The 17,952-nt window shown below is 39.5% G+C and overlaps 1 protein-coding gene across 1 annotated transcript; it reads left to right on the top strand.

Annotated features, from left to right (window-relative positions):
* The first annotated feature begins 6,746 nt into the window (after positions 1–6,746).
* Positions 6,747–11,524, top strand: LOC146506896 (cobalamin binding intrinsic factor-like). Its single transcript, XM_085181422.1, has 5 exons — positions 6,747–6,879; positions 7,679–7,750; positions 7,832–7,961; positions 8,615–8,730; positions 8,846–11,524. The coding sequence occupies exons 2-5, from the start codon at positions 7,684–7,686 to the stop codon at positions 8,905–8,907; spliced, it is 375 nt and encodes a 124-aa protein (XP_085037548.1). The 5' UTR covers positions 6,747–6,879; positions 7,679–7,683; the 3' UTR covers positions 8,908–11,524.
* Positions 11,525–17,952: the final 6,428 nt, after the last annotated feature.

The raw sequence follows: 17,952 nt of genomic DNA, 5'->3' as shown, positions 1-17,952 counted from the left end.
TGCTTCACCAGTGGGGGCTGATGGATGTGTTTTTCCTGTAAAGAATGACTTGGCTGAGCTTTCCCTAACCCAGCTCATACAAAATATCCAGGTTATTATTCCCCATCAGCAAGGGCACTCCTATGTTTGTCCTGTGATCAGGAACCACAAGAACTGTGTCAACTTCAGCTGATTTCTCCATGACACCTTCAGGGAAATGGATGGTTGCGGATATATATCCCAGATAGGGCACCTTCCTGACCACCAGCACCTTCAATGTCCAGCAAATCCTGGATGGGAAAGATTTTCTGACTTGAAAGGTTCCTGTCATAAAAGGACTTTGATACTGTGGTTACTTGGGAACCTGAATCAAATCTGTTACACTGAATCCCTTCAATGAAGACCACTGCAGTACACTTCAGACCAATAAACCTTTTTGGAAGACGGTCAAAGAGTAAATGGGCTTGGGAATGACTTCAGCATGTGATTTATTCTTTGTCCTGAAATCATATGGGACATCTTGGCTCATTCCCAGGGGCAGTCAGTCCCTGCACTGCAACCTGGTCCAGTTTAAATGACCATATTTGGATTCCCACTTTCTTTGCCTCTCTTTCAACTCCTTGTATTTCTGATCAACCAAGGTCTTATTTAGAGGATCTTCACTCTTTCTGGCTATATGATCACGCTTAAAACAGAACCAAGGTTTTGGTTTGGGTTTAGGTGCTATTTGTTGGGCTTTTACTGCAACTGTAGTTTTAGTAGAGGAGGCATTTAGGGTGGGATTTATCTTATCAGCATGTTTTTTTTTCTTTGTTCTTTCTTGTTGTTAAGTTGGATTTGTAACTCAGTTACCTGCTTCCTCAAATCCTCTGTTTGAAAACTATGAGGCTTTAAAAGTTAATATTTATTTAGGATTAGTAGGAACAACCTAAAGTCAAGTGCAGTAATCCAATAAAGTAATCCAGTGACAGTTGGTCTGTATATCCACTGCTGCACAGTAAATAACAGCTCCTGATAATTAGTTTGCCAAACTTTATTTCTCAAATTGTAAACAAATAGAGCACAGAGTCCTCACTCAAATATGCCACACGCGCACTAATTGTAGAATTTACGCACAAGGAATTTAATTGTGTCCGTAAAATTTTTTTTTTTCTAGTGCATTTGTTATGACATATTATTCTATACACTCTTTGTGTCACGGTTAGCGGAGCGGACTCAGGCGCAGACCACAAGTTCCTTCAAATCAAAAGTGAATTTATTTATAGTGTTCTCCACAGTGACATATATATACACACACACAACGGTGTCTGGGGAAAAGGGGCCGGGGTTCCAGGGTCCGGGAGTGAAAGGGGCAGGAGTCCAGGGAGGGGAGATACAGCTCTCGCAAACACACACAGCTCCTCTTCTTTCCTCTACCACTCTTGCTCACGCTCACGCTCAGTCACAGTGCACAGGGAAACGGGTCCGGGGGGAATCTATACACAGACAGAGAAACAGTTAGTCTCCAGGTTCAGACGTACTCACGACCAAAACTTTGCAGAGTGCAGGACGACTGACGCTTATGGCTCAACGATCCAGCGACGAGTAGAGCAGACTCGCCATCTTAAGTAGTACTCTAATTCTCGTAATCAGCGGCAGGTGTGCTGATCATCCCCAGGTGCGTGGGCCAGGGGCGGGAGCCCATACTGAGCTCCGCCCTGGCAGGAGAAAGAGAGAGGACGAGAGAGAAAGAGAGCAGAGGCAAGAGGGGAGAATAAACAAAACAAAACAAAGCGCCTGACTGCTGTCAGCTGGCGAGGTGCGGGGACCATGACACTTTGTCCAAGTTACAAATGCATCTCAATAGTACACAGAGGTTAGATGAGGAGAAACACAAATTTTCTATCACAATAAAGAATTGTGTGCTTCAAACATAAAATAACACCCTCATCCAACCAAGCTGTAGATTTTTCAGTTTATGAATACCAGTCTAAAGTGAATTCAGTTTGAGCTCAGTTTTGGTCCTAAATCTCCAAAAAACACCTGTCTGATTGTCAGTTTACAGTTCTGCTGCTGCTGCTTGCTCCTCCAACTGTCATGAACGAGTGAGTGATGAAATGTTTCTCTCACTGAAACCCATTGTGTCCAGTTCAGTTGAGTCAAACTTTTGAGGGTAAATAGTTGTTAGCTGTTTAAATGCTCAGTGAAGTTGAAGGGTTTTCTCTGTCAGTGACCCTGAGCCTAGATCAGGCTCTTCGCATTCGCTTTTTCAGCCTTCTGCCAGCACTCTGTTCTGTCGGCCATCATCTCCACGTCTCATCTCTCAATCTCCATTCACGCAACCTTCATCTCCACCTTCAGCGTCTAGGCTCTGGAGGTCCTGCTCTAATCCCTTTCACAGCAGGGGTTCTGCTCTGCAAAGATGGGCCATCGCAGTCTAACCGCCTAACATCTATTTTCTGTTCATCAGTAAATCATGTTCCTTCTTTCTAATGATCTGTCCTTATTGATATATAATAACAATAATAACTTTATAAATAAAGTGCTTTCAAACAAAATGCTGTACAACTATTTGAAACTTAAGACAAATAAAATAAAAGTGATACATAGCAATACAAGTAAAAGACACAATACAAGTTAGAAACAGTAAAAATTAAGAAACTAAAAGCCGTAGAATTAAGACCTGTAGGATAGGGTGAACAAATGTGTCTTCAACTTAGGTTTAAAAACCTCCACAGAGCATGCCCGCCTAATATCTTGAGGGAGGTTGTTCCACAGAAACGGGGCACGAAAAGAAAAAGCACGCTCTCCAATTGTCTTTTTTCTGGCTCTAGGAACTTTTAGAAGGCCAGAGTCCTGAGATCGTAGAGCACAAGATGGAACATAAAGAAAAAGGTCAGAAAGGTATGAAGGTGCCAATCCATTTAAAGCCAGCTCTTTTTAAAATGTGAGCAGCTGCATTTTGCACCATCTGTAGACCTCTAAAACTTTTCTTTGGTAGCCCAGAGGGAAGAGCATTACAATAATCAATACGTGAAGACACAAATGCATGGAACCTCTGCAGTGTCGCTTGACAATACTTGTCTGATTCTGGCATGTTCCTCAAATGATAAAAGGCGGTCTTTGTTATCTCTTTTACATGAGACTCGAAGAAGGATTCTTTATCGATTCTCTTATCGATTCTTTTTAAAAAAGGAGAACACTAAGGTCTAATAGCTTAGAACTTTGTTTTATATCTTCTCTTTGAACAAGATAGAAATTTAGGAGTAACATGGCCTTACAAACCCAACAGTGAGATTTTAAGAGATCCACAGCCTACGGCTCTTCAATGGGGTGTCACAGGGTCCCCAGGAAAACAAATTGCAAATGTAAAATAATAAAATAAATATTCTTCTGTAGCAATAACAAAGTATAACATCAATTATTCTGTAGCAATTACACAAGAATATCCAGTAATATCCCTGCCTACAATTAAACACATTCACTTACCGAAAATCATCTGCTGTGGCAAATGGGTGCAAACCTTTTACCACAAACTTAGTCACTGCTCGGTGACATTCGCCTATCCTGGTCTGAAAGGAGACGCTAACGGTAGACTGCAGTGAGAACTGCCAGCATCTGAGCCAGATTCTGTCTGTCTCTCTCATCATGGTCACCTAAATGCACAGTAATGGCAGGTTTGTAATAAGGCAGATCGCGCTAACATAATATGCACTGTTAGTTGATTATTTACCTGCTGCATTAACGGGAGAGGACGTGCAAACGTTACCGCTGCTGCTGGGTTGAGATTCACGAGTCCGGAGCGGAATTAAAAACACGACATTCATTTAAGGTCATCGTGTGTTTTGTGAGCAAATGCTTTTGCATATTTGTAGTGTTTCCTCTCTTAAATGAAATATCTACTTTGCAAGTATTGCAAGTTGCCCTGTTGTCATCCATTCTCGTAAAGTATAACCAAACTTTTAAGCGTTTGAGCCGCTTAGGCGCTGTGTTTCCTGCCAGGTAAATGACGCTCCGCAACGTGGTGACGTCATTCGGGGCGACTGGAATCGATAAGAGAATCGTTTGCAAAAATGGCAAACAATTCCAAGGAATTGAAACACTGGGAACCGGTTCTCAACAAGAACCGGTTTTCGATACCCATCCCTACTGATAGAACGTAAAGTAATCAGCTTGTATAATTGTGTAAATTTGATGACCCCTCAAAATAACTCAACACACAGCCATTAATGTCTGAAGTGCTGGCAACAAAAGTGAGTAAACCTCTGAGGGGAAATGTCCAAACTGTGCCCAACTAGCCCTTTCCCTTCCCGTTGTCATGTGATTCGTTAGTGTTACAAGGTCACGGGTTTTAATAGGGAGGAGGTTAAACTGTTAAACTTGGGGTTATTGCTCTCACACTCTCATGCTGGTCACTAGAAGGTTAACATGGCACCTCATGGCAAATAATTCTCTGAGGATCTGAAAAAAAGAATTATTGTTCTACATAAAGATGGCCTAGACCAGGGGTCGGCAATTTGCGGCTCTGGAGCCGCATGCGGCTCTTTTGTCCTTATATTGCGGCTCCGCGTGGTTTGGGAAAATAAATTAGAAGTATTTAGCTGAAGTGTATTTTATTTGTGTTTAGTTCTTTTTTTAACTTGTAGTTATAAATTGGAAGATTATTGTGATTTTGAAATATAAAAATAAAATTATATCTTATTATTTTTTCATCGCTCAAAATAAGTGTCACACATGTTAAAAACAAACACCGCTCACGCCTCACAGATGACACAGTCCTGCGTAAAGATGAAAGCCCCGATTTGCAGACGCTGTGCGCAGATTTTCAGGACCATAAGTCTTATTGTAAACATATCACGGCAGACCCGACGATGTTTCCATGAACACGCTTTTCAGCATCTCTTTACTGACCACTTTTCACACGCGGTTGCTGTACGCATACAGCCGGCTGTAGCTTTTCAACAGCAGAGAGAGCACAGACTTTAAGGTGGCGAGGCGTGATTGCGGGTGCCGCTCAGGTGCGTCCGACTCCCCTGCAGCGGCGATGCAGACCACGCCCCGCCACACATATTAACCAGGTAAAATACATATTTAGGCAGAATTTTGCAAATATCTATTTTTTTTTTGCAGCAGAGTGTTTTTTTCCCAATTACTTTTTAAAAGTCAGGTCAAGGCTCCAAAAGCCCAAAGGCGATATAAGGGTGGCGGCTCACAACAGTTTTTGTTTGCTGGATCATTTTAGTTCAGCTGGGTGTCTTTCCTTTTGTTATATTTCTTTAAGAGTTCAAAATATGTTAATTACATAAATAAAATGTAATTTTCTCTGTAGCACTTCATGGATTTCATAAGCAACACACCTTAGTTGCTCTGTGGATTCTTTTAAAAAGCAGTTAAAAACTTTTCTGTTCAAACAAGCCTTTTGTTGATCTACGTATTTTATATTCTTTACATTATTTACATTTGATATTTTACATTGTGTATAATGTCTATTGATTGTATTGTTTATTTTAATATTTGTGTACAGTGCTTTGTGACTGCCTGTCTGTTAAAAGCGCTTAATAAATAAACTTTACTTACTTACTTTAGTTGTTCACACAAAGCATAAAGGTAAAAAAAAACCCAAAAACAATATATACAGTGTTATCTTCATTTTAGATTTCAAAAAGTATTTGCGGCTCCCAGTGTTTTCTTTTGCGTGGAAACCGGGTCCAAGTGGCTCTTTGGGTGTTAAAGGTTGCAGACCCCTGGCCTAGACTATAAGAAGATTGCCAACACCCTGAAACTGAGATGCAACACATTGGCTAAGACCACTGAAAACTACTACTGCAACTGAAAACAGATAAGTAATACCCTTTGACTCACTATAACCTGGAGCTGTTCTGTAAACAAGAAATGCAGCCCAGAATAAGAATAGAAATCTTTAACAAGTAAAATAATAAAGTACATCAGCTCCTTTACTGGCAACTCGCAATACACAAGCAGACTAGTGACTCAGAAAGCTAAAATTAGCTAATAATAGGCTACATTAGCTAATGTTTTTGATGCTATTTAGAGAACAAATTTCTAAATTTGTAAGTAAAAAACATCAACCCTGCATTATCAGAACATTTTGAACTTTCGCTATATTTCAGTTAAAGTGTGCATTAAATCTACATCACTGATTTGTGCCATGTCAGTAAGAATAAAGTAGGCCGGGTGCAGTACAGGAGCAGGAAATGATACTGTACTGTAGAGAGAGCCAATTTCAAGTTAAAGTCAAAAAGGAAGGAAAAATACACTGAAAATTCTTCTAAGACGTTTCGGTACCAAACCAGAAATAAGGTTAAACCTACTGTCAGCAGCACACCTTACCTTTGTGAAGCATGAATGCTATGAATGGTAACAACAATGTGGTATTCATTTTCCAAGTGATACAGCTCCACATCAGAGTATTACCATTTCTCAACATAACTTACATATTGCATTTGAGACTGTTTGATTTTTTCATTACAGTGATCTAACTATCAAGCAATAAAAGTGCTCAATTATGTAAAGAAGAAGGCTGAAGTCTGACAAATCACTTAGGTGTTAAATTCGTGGGTCGAATTCGAACCTGCAATTTAACAATGAAATGTAGAGAAAATGTTGGATGTAGCAAATTAAAACTCCTCCTATGCAATTTAATATACATGGTCACCTTTTGTCATTCAACAACATCCATGGTTAGTCAACACAGATTTAAGCTTCTCTTTTTTTGATTGCACAAGTAAAGGGCTTGGTTATTTTTCTGTATCATCATTGGTTGTTTCTGTATAATGCTATGTGTGGTGCAGAGGTATAAAAGTTCAGCTTCAACTTGAGGAGGAGGAACTGTTCAACTGAAAAGTTACAACCTCCACTGCTGCATTCTTACACATTTATTGAAAACAGAACTTGAAAAAGGTAAGAATATCTTTAAATATCATTGATATTAAATAAAAGCAGTTTACCTTTGATCTACTAACATACTAAAGCAATTTCCATGTCTCCTTTTTTTTCAAAGGCACAGTAACCTTTAATATTTAAATGTATCCAGTCTAAGGTTTCAGATTTCTAACATGCAGTCTTTATATTAGAAATAAAAGGCAGCACCCAAAGCGGTCAACATTAAAATAGTTTACTTGAATTAAAATGTTTATTTTACTGCTCTGTGCGGTTCTGTTACATTTTTCATGTTTTTTACAGATTTTTGTCACCATTTTATCATCTGCTAACGTCTCTGATTAGAGTAGGCTACACTCACAGGGATAATATGACACATGAAATCCTGGGCATTCACAGAGTCTGAAGCAGAAAGCCCGACTTAACAGGGAAAGTTGATGACCACTAATGAGATACTCTTTATCTCCAACTTAGACTTTAGGGTTTGTCAAGCAAGAAAAGCTTAACTTTGTTGAACTTCCTTAATATTGCACACCTCACTTTTAGGGCCTATAGGGGAGATGCTGACAATGGGAGCAATGCCAACATCCCAAACACTGGTTGTGAGAACAAATACCCTAACAATACTACAATCAAGTGAACCTTTAGTTAACTTGATAAACTCACGTACCAAATAAAAATAATAATAAAACATTAAGAGGTTTTATTCTGATATAAATGCTGTATTTGGAGATAGTGATACTCAGTGATCAGGAACCGCTTTCCACAACGTATGTTTGTGTTCATGTTTGCATATCAAAATTTTATGTTTGCCCTGCAGTTAAAATGAAGAAGCCTGCTCTCCTCTCTGCCTCCCTGCTGCTGCTGTTTTTTGTTGGGACATCAGCTCAGGGTAAGCTATAAAGCAAAAAGATCACCTTTGTTTTTCTGCTCATCTTCTGTAAACTAACTTCAACCTCCTTTGTTATTTAAGGTAACACTAACTTCAGAGTGCAGGTGAATGTGTCACCCACTAACATTAAGACCTACAGCACTTTTACTGCTTATAGAGGAAGCCTCTTCGGTGGACTGACGAGACTGAAATACTCAAACCAAGGCTTCAAGTAAGACCATGATATCAGCTATTTCTTTACTAGAAGAATCCATACATTTTGTTTTGTTCTCTTAATTTTTAATTAAAATTGAGACCCTGTATATCTGGGTGTGAATTTTTAATTCCAGATGACTAATTGTGCTCTGTAATGTATGTTGACATCTTAAAAAAACAAATCTTCATACTTTTTTCTTACAGTAGACCACAGAAACCTGTATATGTACAGTACAGTCAAAAACCACATAACATCTTTAGCTTTAAGAAATGCCTTCCTTTCATTAATGTTTCATAAATCCTCATGAGATTTTGAAAGTGTCTCTGCTCTTTTGTGCAGTTACAATAGAGGGCCTTCTATAACTCTTCTTTTCAGTTGAATTTTATTTATATAGCACCAAATCACCACAATATTTGCTCAAGGCACTTTACTTTGTAAGATAAAGACCCTGCACTAACATAGAGAAAGTCCCAACAATCACATGGCCCCACACAGGAGGGAGACAGGACAAAAGGCGCAAAAGAGCCAGAGATTAATAATAACTAATAACTGAATGCAGAGTTCTGTTTAAAAACATAGAGAGTGAAACTATTTGCACTGTTAAAAAGGATTTCATAGTTATATTTAAAACTGTCCACTCTTTAAAAAGTCATTCCCTATGTTTTCAGCTTTCAGTACATACCACATGATGACTATGGACCATTCCTTCAGAGTGTAAATGGTTTGGCAGGAAATTCATCACACTACTGGCAACTGCTGAGTGGTACAACCCCACTCAATGTTGGTGAGTGAAACATACTCACGATGTGTTAGATAAGCTGAGGTCAGACATTTGATGCACACAGTCCAACTTGTCGTATTATATAATATTCTCTGAACTTTTACATTTTTTTTTACAGGTATGGGATGTTACCTTCCAACAGCAAATGAAGTCGTCACCCTGAAATACACAAAAATTTAAGACCATCTAAAGTCTTATTGTGACTTACGGTCAGCCAATACACTTTGATCTTTGGCAAGTTGAGGTGAATAATTGACTTGTTGTGTCATTTTTTTGGGGGGGAGTCTTCTAATCATAAATCAGTAGCCTATCACTAGCTTAGATTCTTTTACTGTGTTTCTGTCAGACTTTATGAATTAAGATTACAGCGTTAATCTACAATTCTGCCACAGTGTAGTAATCTGAAGTAATAGAAAACCCCATTAGTCACAAGAGCAGTCAGTAAAACATATATAACAACTTGAACTTTTTTTAAAAATTTACTGCCTTTATGGCAACTTTTATTGTGTTTGAGAGCAATTAGTACTTTCTCAACTTGCCCCAGTGTACCATAATTTTACATTCAAATTCCATTATTTGAGAGCTACTTGTATGCTGACAAGTGGTCTCAGTTTTACTGTAAAAGGATGGTGTGGTTTGTGTAATGAGGCACATGATTAATAGTGGGGTACTACCCTTCTTAAGGGACAACCCCAACTAGGGTTTAAATACCTGGGACTTTCCACCATTTGGTTTTAGAACTGAAAAAGTCTCTTTGATGAGAGGTGAAAAACTTTCCCAAAACTTAAAGTCCAACTTAATTTTTACTTCTAACAATTTGTTATAAAAACAAAAGTGTTCAATTCCAAGTGGCTTCTAATCAACCATACAAACAAAAGAGACCAAAAATTAAAAACATCTGGCAGCAGTAAAGGTAGCCAAAGATTGTTTTATACTAAGAGGACAAGGCAGTAGAAGGGTGACAGGAGACATCCTGATGATATTGCCAAGTGGCAGCATGTAAATAATAAAAAGTACTGGTCCCAGTACTTTTTTTTGGTTCTGTTATTGTGGAGCTGTTACTGTGAATTTGGATAAATTTGTCAAAACAGTCATTACAAAGAGGCTTTGAAAACAGATTTGAAAATGGGACGTCTGACCGAGTCAAATCTAAAGATTAATCAGTCATGCAACAATGAATTTGTGCTGTTGTTCTGGTATTTTATTACATGGTCTGCGTTTTACAGGCCCAACTTTTACAGGCATTGCAAACTAGCTTAGGCTATAAAAGCAATGTTGTGTTGCTTGCTTCATGTGACATACCTGTCCCAGTGTAAAATTAAACTGCATTCAAAGTGGTTTATTTTAACATTTGTCATGTCACTTCTTAAATCTTGTCCTGAAAACTCAATTAATTAATTTAAAAAATTCAAACAAATGATGATGCTGGTGTTTGTTTACTGAATACTAATACTGAGAGGATGAAACAACTCATATCTGATAATCCATATGTATTGTATAAACTAGAGATGGACCGATCCGATATTACGTATCGGTATCGGTCCGATACTGACCTAAATTACTGGATCGGATATCGGAGAGAAATAAAAAATGTAATCCGATCCATTAAATATCAAAAAAGCACCTCACAAAACTTGAGACACGGCGTAACTCGGCTCATAACCGTAGCACGTCGGAGCAGTGTGGTCACGTGATAGAGCGGCTGTGTGTATTTGTAGCCTGCTAGCAAACATTTTATCTCCGAGGAAGTTATCTCAGATAGAAGTAAAGCAAGTGTGTAAGTTCATCTCTGAATGTTTCTAAAGCATTCCTGCGTTAAGCTTAACAACCGATATATAGAGCAACTGCCTCTCTCTCTCTCCTGCTGCTACTTCAATCGTGAAACTGCTTAATGATCAGCTGATCGGCTTTTCTGTCGCGAGTCCGTCTCTCTTCTTTGTTTTTGGCCCACTTTGCACCAGAAAGAGGAAACCAGCGGCTGAACAACAGCAGCACTATTAAGCTTGATAAGCTGTTGTTAGAATTTATTTAATATTACTTTCTACACCAGGATCTTTTTCTATGCAGCTGACGGCTGGTAACTGTGCAGGGGCGGATCTAGCAAAGTTTAGCCAGGGGGGCCGATAGGGCATTAACAGGGAAAAGGGGGCACAAAGACATACTTTTCTTTCTTATTCTCATTTAAAATATCTAGCTTTTAATTATTTAATAATTATCTGAATCTTACACCCAAAGTTTTAATCTGATGTAAAATGTATAGAAGTCCATTACTGTATATAGTAACTGTTAAGTCTAATATACCCTAGTAAGCTGTAGTACTTTTTCCTTTGGGAAAGTACCATCTGTGAATTCTGCAATTCTGTTGAAGAAAGATGTTGAATCTATTTAATTATTCTTGAAAAATAATTTATTTCTGTGAATTTTTTTCACCCTGCATCAAATTAAAGTTGATTACATTGATTAAGCATCATGAGGAAGAGGGTGGTTCCCTATTTTCTTTTGCTGGGAGTTTGCAACCCTATTAGTTAGGTCGCTTAATATTTCTGCTAAGTACTCTTTAAAATACCAGAATAGGAAGGATGGTGCAGGTTTAACTTTATTAGATTGATCAGTATTGCTGAACTATGAAATATTTTGGGTGCAGTGTGTTTTTTTTACATACAGGTATAACAGAATAGCTTTAGTGTTGTTGTTGTTTTTTAACTTGAGTATGAACTTATACAAAAAGCAGCAAGATATTAAAAAAACATTTTTGTTGATTAAAAAACACACTATATCGGATTCATATCGGTATCGGCAGATATCCAAATTTATGATATCGGTATCGGTATCGGACACAAAAAAGTGGTATCGTGCCATCTCTAGTATAAACATACATATATGGTCATGGTCCACGGGAGTGTCTGGGGGGTTTCCACCTATGGCAATTGATCTTCTGTCCACCCCTTCGGGGTGGAGCTTCCAGCATCTCACCTGGGCCTCATCTGCAAGTAATCAGTAAGAGAGCTTCTTAAACTGGTGTAACCTGCTACTCCTTGCCAGTTCATTATGCTCTCCACGGTGGTAACTAGGCAACTCTTCTCAGTTACCTGCTTCTTACTCAAGCAATAACTCCTTCTCCATCTGTACAGCCATTACTTCAGTGTTTTGATGACGTTAAGGGTTGAACGTCTCTTAACTTTTTAAAATTCAGTCACAAAAAAAGAGCACAGACAGTCAGGACCCATTCCCTGACCCGAAGGCTAAGGGAACAAACCCTCTCGTCCACTGGGAGAAACCCCAACATAACAGCAGCAACCCGAAGGGATACCAAGATACCCACCCCAGCCCGACACCTCTCACCAGGGGCAACTCCAGACTGAGACCGAGTCCAGCCCCTCTCCAGGAGACTGGTTCCAGAGCCATGCGTTGAGGTGAGCCCGACTATATCTAGCCGGTACCTCTCAACCTCACGCACTAGCTCAGGCTCCTTCCCCACGAGAGAGGTGACATTCCATGTCCCTATTGCCAGTCTTGGTAGCCGGGGATCAGTCCGTCAGGGCCTCAACTAATGGCCGCCGCCCGACTCACACTGCACCCGACCCCTACGGTGCCTCCTGCGGGTGATGGGCCTGCAGGAAGATGGGCCCATGTCCCTTTTCCGGGCTGTGCCCGGCCGTGCACTATGGACTATTGGCCGGCCACCAGACGCTCGCCTGGCTCCAGGGCCCCGGTAACCCTATCCCGGGCAGGGTGAACTGTTGCCTCGATGGTCTTTTCATAGGGGTCTTCTGAATCGCACTTTGTCTGGTCCCTCACCCAGGACCAATTTGCCATGGGAGCAGGAGCGGATCTAGAAGGGTGGCATGGGGTGGCAAGTGCCACGCTAAATTGATCCCTTGCCACCCCAAGTGCCACCCCAGTTTTGCATATGACAGTGTTGTTTAATAAAATAAGATAGCATTAACAGTTTGAGCGTAGTTACAGTCCACAGTGAATATAAATGCTAAAACTGAATATATTGCATAGTGTCCCCCCCCCCCTTCCCCCCTCCACCATTAACAAATGGTTCAGCCCATTGTAGGACCGGCTTTTTTCTTGTTTTCAGTAGCAAGTGATGCTTATGATTGTGCCAGAGCACATTTTGAACAACACCATGGGAATTTTGGATTTTACACAGGTGGTTGGATGTTACACTCTGGAAATGGAAGGAAGGTGAGTGTTATTAACCCTCTGTAGTCCACGGACACGCTGCACCTCCAAATCACATGACTATTTTAAGCTGACATAGCAACAAGCTGCAGCCACACTGAGTCTCTATTTCAGCCCACACTGAAAGTTCAGACTTCAAAGTTTTTAAATTTGAATTACAAGCCAGTAAATCCAGAGTTATGATAATATATATAAGCCATGCTTTTTTCTAAATAGTGTCGTCACGTGTGTGTGTGTGTGTGTGTGTGTGTGTGTGTGTGTGTGTGTGTGTGTGTGGCGTTTTCTCTCGAAAGCGCGAAAACAGTAAAGAAAGGAAAAAAGCCGCCTCTTTCCTATCGGTGGAAAAATGCACCATGTCAACCAATTAAAAAAAAAAAAAAAGTCAACAAGTGGGATTTGGTTGTTTAGGAAGAGAGGAAAGTTGTGAGTGACGGTAACGGTAGCGACACAGGCAGCGAGCGAGTGAGAGAGAGAGAGAGTTTAGATGTGGGAGATTTGTGATGTTTAGTGTGGAGTGTATACTCAGTGTGTTTTGTTGTCTTGTGTCAGTGAGGGCACTAATGAATGTCACAGAGGCACATTTACAATGTAAACACTGTCACTAAGTAGAAAACCAGCAGAGTGATACACCTCCTGTTGTCAGGCCTGCAGGTTTATCCCTGTGATGTTCTCCTCTGTCTTTTGGTGGACAAACTTTTTTTTTTTTTACTGGCACACATCATTTGTGGGGCATCTTATTGCGAAACTTGATTGTTCTCACATTTTAGTTTTAGTAATATTTTTAAATGGTTGTACAAATTGAAAAAAACAGCAGGTGTATTGGCTGCATTTTTAGATAAATAGTTGTATATGTTTACAAAATATACAATTTATATTTGCATTTCAAGTTATCAAAATGTACTCAACATGTCTGTGTTTTGTTTTGTTTTTTTACAGTAAAAAAATACTACTAGGATTTCAAGTTCTTTGTGTGATTTCAGATCAGTAACACTAATGCAGTATGTCAGTGAAAAAACAACTAAATTCAGTTGAGCTGAAAAGAATGATACCAAACAAGGCAAGGGAAAAAAAAATAAAATGAAACAATTTGAGGGTGAACTACAATAGCTCCAGATAAAACCTGGCGCTTTTCCTCAACATTTTGCCACAATGTTTCAAAGAACCAGAAAGTAAATAAACGGCAGATGGAAGTGGCGCACGTCAAATCGTCTTACGTTTCAAGCATGTGCAGTACAGGAACGTAGCGTTTTCAGTGTGGATGAAAACGACTGAAAGCGATAGTGTGGACACAGAGCGATTTTAGACAAAAAAAACAAAACAAAACGCATTTTTCAAATTTATCCGTATTATGGTAAATGGCCTGCGCTTTGTATAGCGCTTTACTCAGTCCCTAAGGACCCCAAAGCGCTTTACACTACATTCAGTCATTCACCCATTCACACACTGGCAATGGCAAGCTACATTGTAGCCACAGCTGCCCTGGGGCGCACTGACAGAGGCGAGGCTGCCGGACACTGGCGCCACTGGGCCCTCTGACCACCACCAGTAGGCAGACATGGTTAGTATCTTGCCCAAGGATATTTGGTATGCAGCCAGGAGGCAGCCTGGGATCGAACCACCGACCTTCTGATTAGTGGCTGACCTGCTCTGCCACCTGAGCTACAGCCACCCCATTAGTGTAGACGTAGCCTCTGTTAGCAGCACACCTTGACTTTGTGAAGCACGATTGGTAACAGTGTGTTATACATGTTCCAAATGATATAACTCTACATTAAACATTCCCATTTCAAAATGCAATTCACTCATTTCATTTGAGATGACTGCTTGATTGCAGTGATCTAACTATCAATTGATAAAACTGTTCAATTATAGATAGATAGATATAAATAAATACAAAGACCGAAGTCTGAATAGTTTGTAAATTACAAACACAGATCATGGTAACATCATTAACTTTATTTGTTAGCTTTCTGGTGTACTTGCATGGTTACTCAATGAGGCTTGAAGGTGGAAGTTAAAAAAGTCTATGTGCTGCAATTAAATAATGTCCACAGTTTACACAAGAACAAGATACAAGCAAGCACTTCCACACAATTTAGACATTTTTTTACACTTTAGACATAAGAGGAAATGAAATTGTGCTTACTGTGGACTGAAAACACACACTGGAAGTTAAAAAGGTCACTTTACCCATTACCTGTCATCATGTTTTGAACCAACCTTTTCTTGCTCCATCCCCAGTTACACATGCTTACCTCATTTCCCATCAAACTGCCTGTTTCCCTGTAAATGTGCAAGGCCAGGGTCACAGAGTAACAGTTATAAAAATATACAAAGTAGCACAGTGAAATGTAACGCAGCACTTACCTGAATAACAAGATTCAGTTTAGTTAAGGATGAAATTTAAAAACAGCCAAATCTCCTGATGTCCCACCTGAGGGAAAGCCTGCAGTTCTTTAATGTAGTTGTGGGTTTGACCTCCTGGATGACCTCCTTGTAGTAATTTTGGTAGGCCCGTAACTCCTGGGAAGGTTTACCACTGTTCTGTTTTCTCAGTTTGTGTTTAATGGCTTTCACTGTGGTTCACTGAAGTCCTAAAGCATTAGAAATCAGTTTGTAACCCTTTGCAGACTGATAACTGTCAGTGACTTTGTTTCTTAGGTGTTTCTTTGGATCTTGGTATGTTGTGTTGCTTTTTGATATCTCTTACCCTGCTTCCCTTTTAGATGGGTGAGTGTGTTTTGTAAAACTAAACTCAGCTTTCTAAAAAATGTGGTTAATCACAGTTAAGTTGTGATTTAACAAGAGGGGCAATTACTTTTTCACAGAAGGTAAGTAGGTTTGGATAAGCTTTCCATTGATGAAATCATAATTTAAAAACTGCATTTTGTATTTACTCAGGTTGTCTTTGTCTAATATTAAAATTTGTTTGATGATCTGAAACATGTCATTGTGACAAATCTGTGCAAAACACTAGGAAATCAGGAAGGGGGCAAACATTTTTTCACATCACTGTATGTGGAAATCTAATTGTAGCTCAATCTGCACTCAAAACATACACACGGGGAGTTAAAAAGGTCGCTTTGCCCATTAACTGTCATCATGTTTTGAAGCAAGCTTTTCTTGCTCCAACCTCACTTACAAAACATCTAATAATGTTGGCCTCATTTCCCATCAAACTGCCTGTTTCTCTGTAAATGTGCAAGGCCAGGGTCACGGGGTAACAGTTATAAAAATATACAAGACATATTCTCCTCTAACAGGCTGGTGTAGTCCTTACAGTGCGCCTTTCTCTTCAATGCAATCAACAACTGATAACAAACTGCAGTTTACTTTAGGAAACGTAGTGATTATTTCCACCGCAGGCTGGCTGTGAACTGCCTCCTTCTCTGCCAAGCAGCTGAGACTGGGACGGAAAAAAAAAAATCAACCCTGGCATTTTTTGTGCAGGTGACTCATGATCACTCAATATATGTACAGCGGGTAAAATAAGAATTGAACAGCTCACCAATTTTCTAAGTAAATAGGTTTTAAATAGGTTAAAGGTGCTGTTAACATGAAATTCTCACCAGATGTTGGTAACAACTGCTCCAATCCAAACATGCATAGAAATCAAACCATAAATTATGTGTAATAATGAGAAATGACACAGTAAAAAAGTATTGAACACATGAAGAAAAGGAGGTGCAAAAGGCATGGAAAGTCATGACAACAGCTGAAACCTATCAGTAATTTGAAGCAATCCTGCCACCTAGTGCAAATTAATATCAGATGGTTCAGTCCCAACTGAAGGCCTACACACAAGATGTCTTATTACCAAGGTGTTACACAAGTACATCTTATGATGGATAAAATCAATGAGCTCACACAGGACCAGCAAAACATACTGATGGCACTGGTTACAAAATAATTTCTAATTTTCACCATAAACTGGTCACAAACAGGTGCTCCCCACATGATTTCAGACAGAGGACTAATAAGAATTATCAGAAGAGTTGTCCAAGAGCCAAAGACCACTTCTGACCTGGAAAACAAGTATTTACTCAAATGCCATGTCCCGTATGCACGCTCAAGACGCCATTGCTGAGGAAAAAAGCATGTTGAAGCACATTCAAAGTTTGCTGAAAAACATTTAGACAAGCCTGTGAAATACTGGGAGAATATAATCTGGTCAGATGAGAAAATTAAACTCTTTGGATGCCATAATACACACAGTGTTTGGAGGTCAAAAGGTGCTGCATATTACTCCAAAAATTCCATACTAAGTGATGTTTAGAGGTGGGAAGATCACGGTATTGAGCTGTTTTTCAACATATAACCCTGGCACGCTTCATGTAACTGCTTCCTTCAGTTACATGAAGCATCACTGATGAATGGAAAAATGTACAGAAACATTCTTGATTAAAAAAAATCTGCTGCCATCTACAAGGATGATGAAGATGAAACCAGAGTGGATGTTTCAGTAACACAACAATCCCAAAATACACTGCCAAGGAAACTCTCAGTTGTTTTCAGAGAAAGAAAATAAAGCTGCCAGAATGGCCCAGCCAATCACTTGAAACCAGTTGAAAATCTGTGGAAAGGACTATAGAAGGGGAGCACAGGACCTTCAGGATTTAAGGACTGTTTGTGTTAAAGAATGGGCCAAAATCACATCTGTGCAATGCATATGACTAGTTTCTCACCAGTGTCATTTCTCATTATTACACATAATTTATGGACATCTATGGTTTGACTTCTTTGCATGTTTGGAGTGGACAGGTTGTCACTCACATCTGGTGAGAATTTTGTGTCAACAGCACCTTTAGAAACACATTTCCCTTTAAAATTAATGACTTGTTCTTATTTTACTCACTGTGTGTATATTGTGTATATATTTAATTTTAAAAATCACGTCGGTACAGTTGCTGGGTTAGGGGATCTTAGTTGCACGGACGGTAATACTGCATGCGACAATTAAAACTAGCAGTGGATCATGGTTAAAGTAGCCCTTCATTTTACCTGAATCCTTGAATCTCTCCCTTCCTGATTAAT

This window comes from Neolamprologus multifasciatus, chromosome 12, assembly GCF_963576455.1.
Source record: "Neolamprologus multifasciatus chromosome 12, fNeoMul1.2, whole genome shotgun sequence".
In the NCBI taxonomy this organism is placed as follows: domain Eukaryota; kingdom Metazoa; phylum Chordata; class Actinopteri; order Cichliformes; family Cichlidae; genus Neolamprologus; species Neolamprologus multifasciatus.
This window is presented reverse-complemented; position numbering and strand designations above follow the sequence as displayed.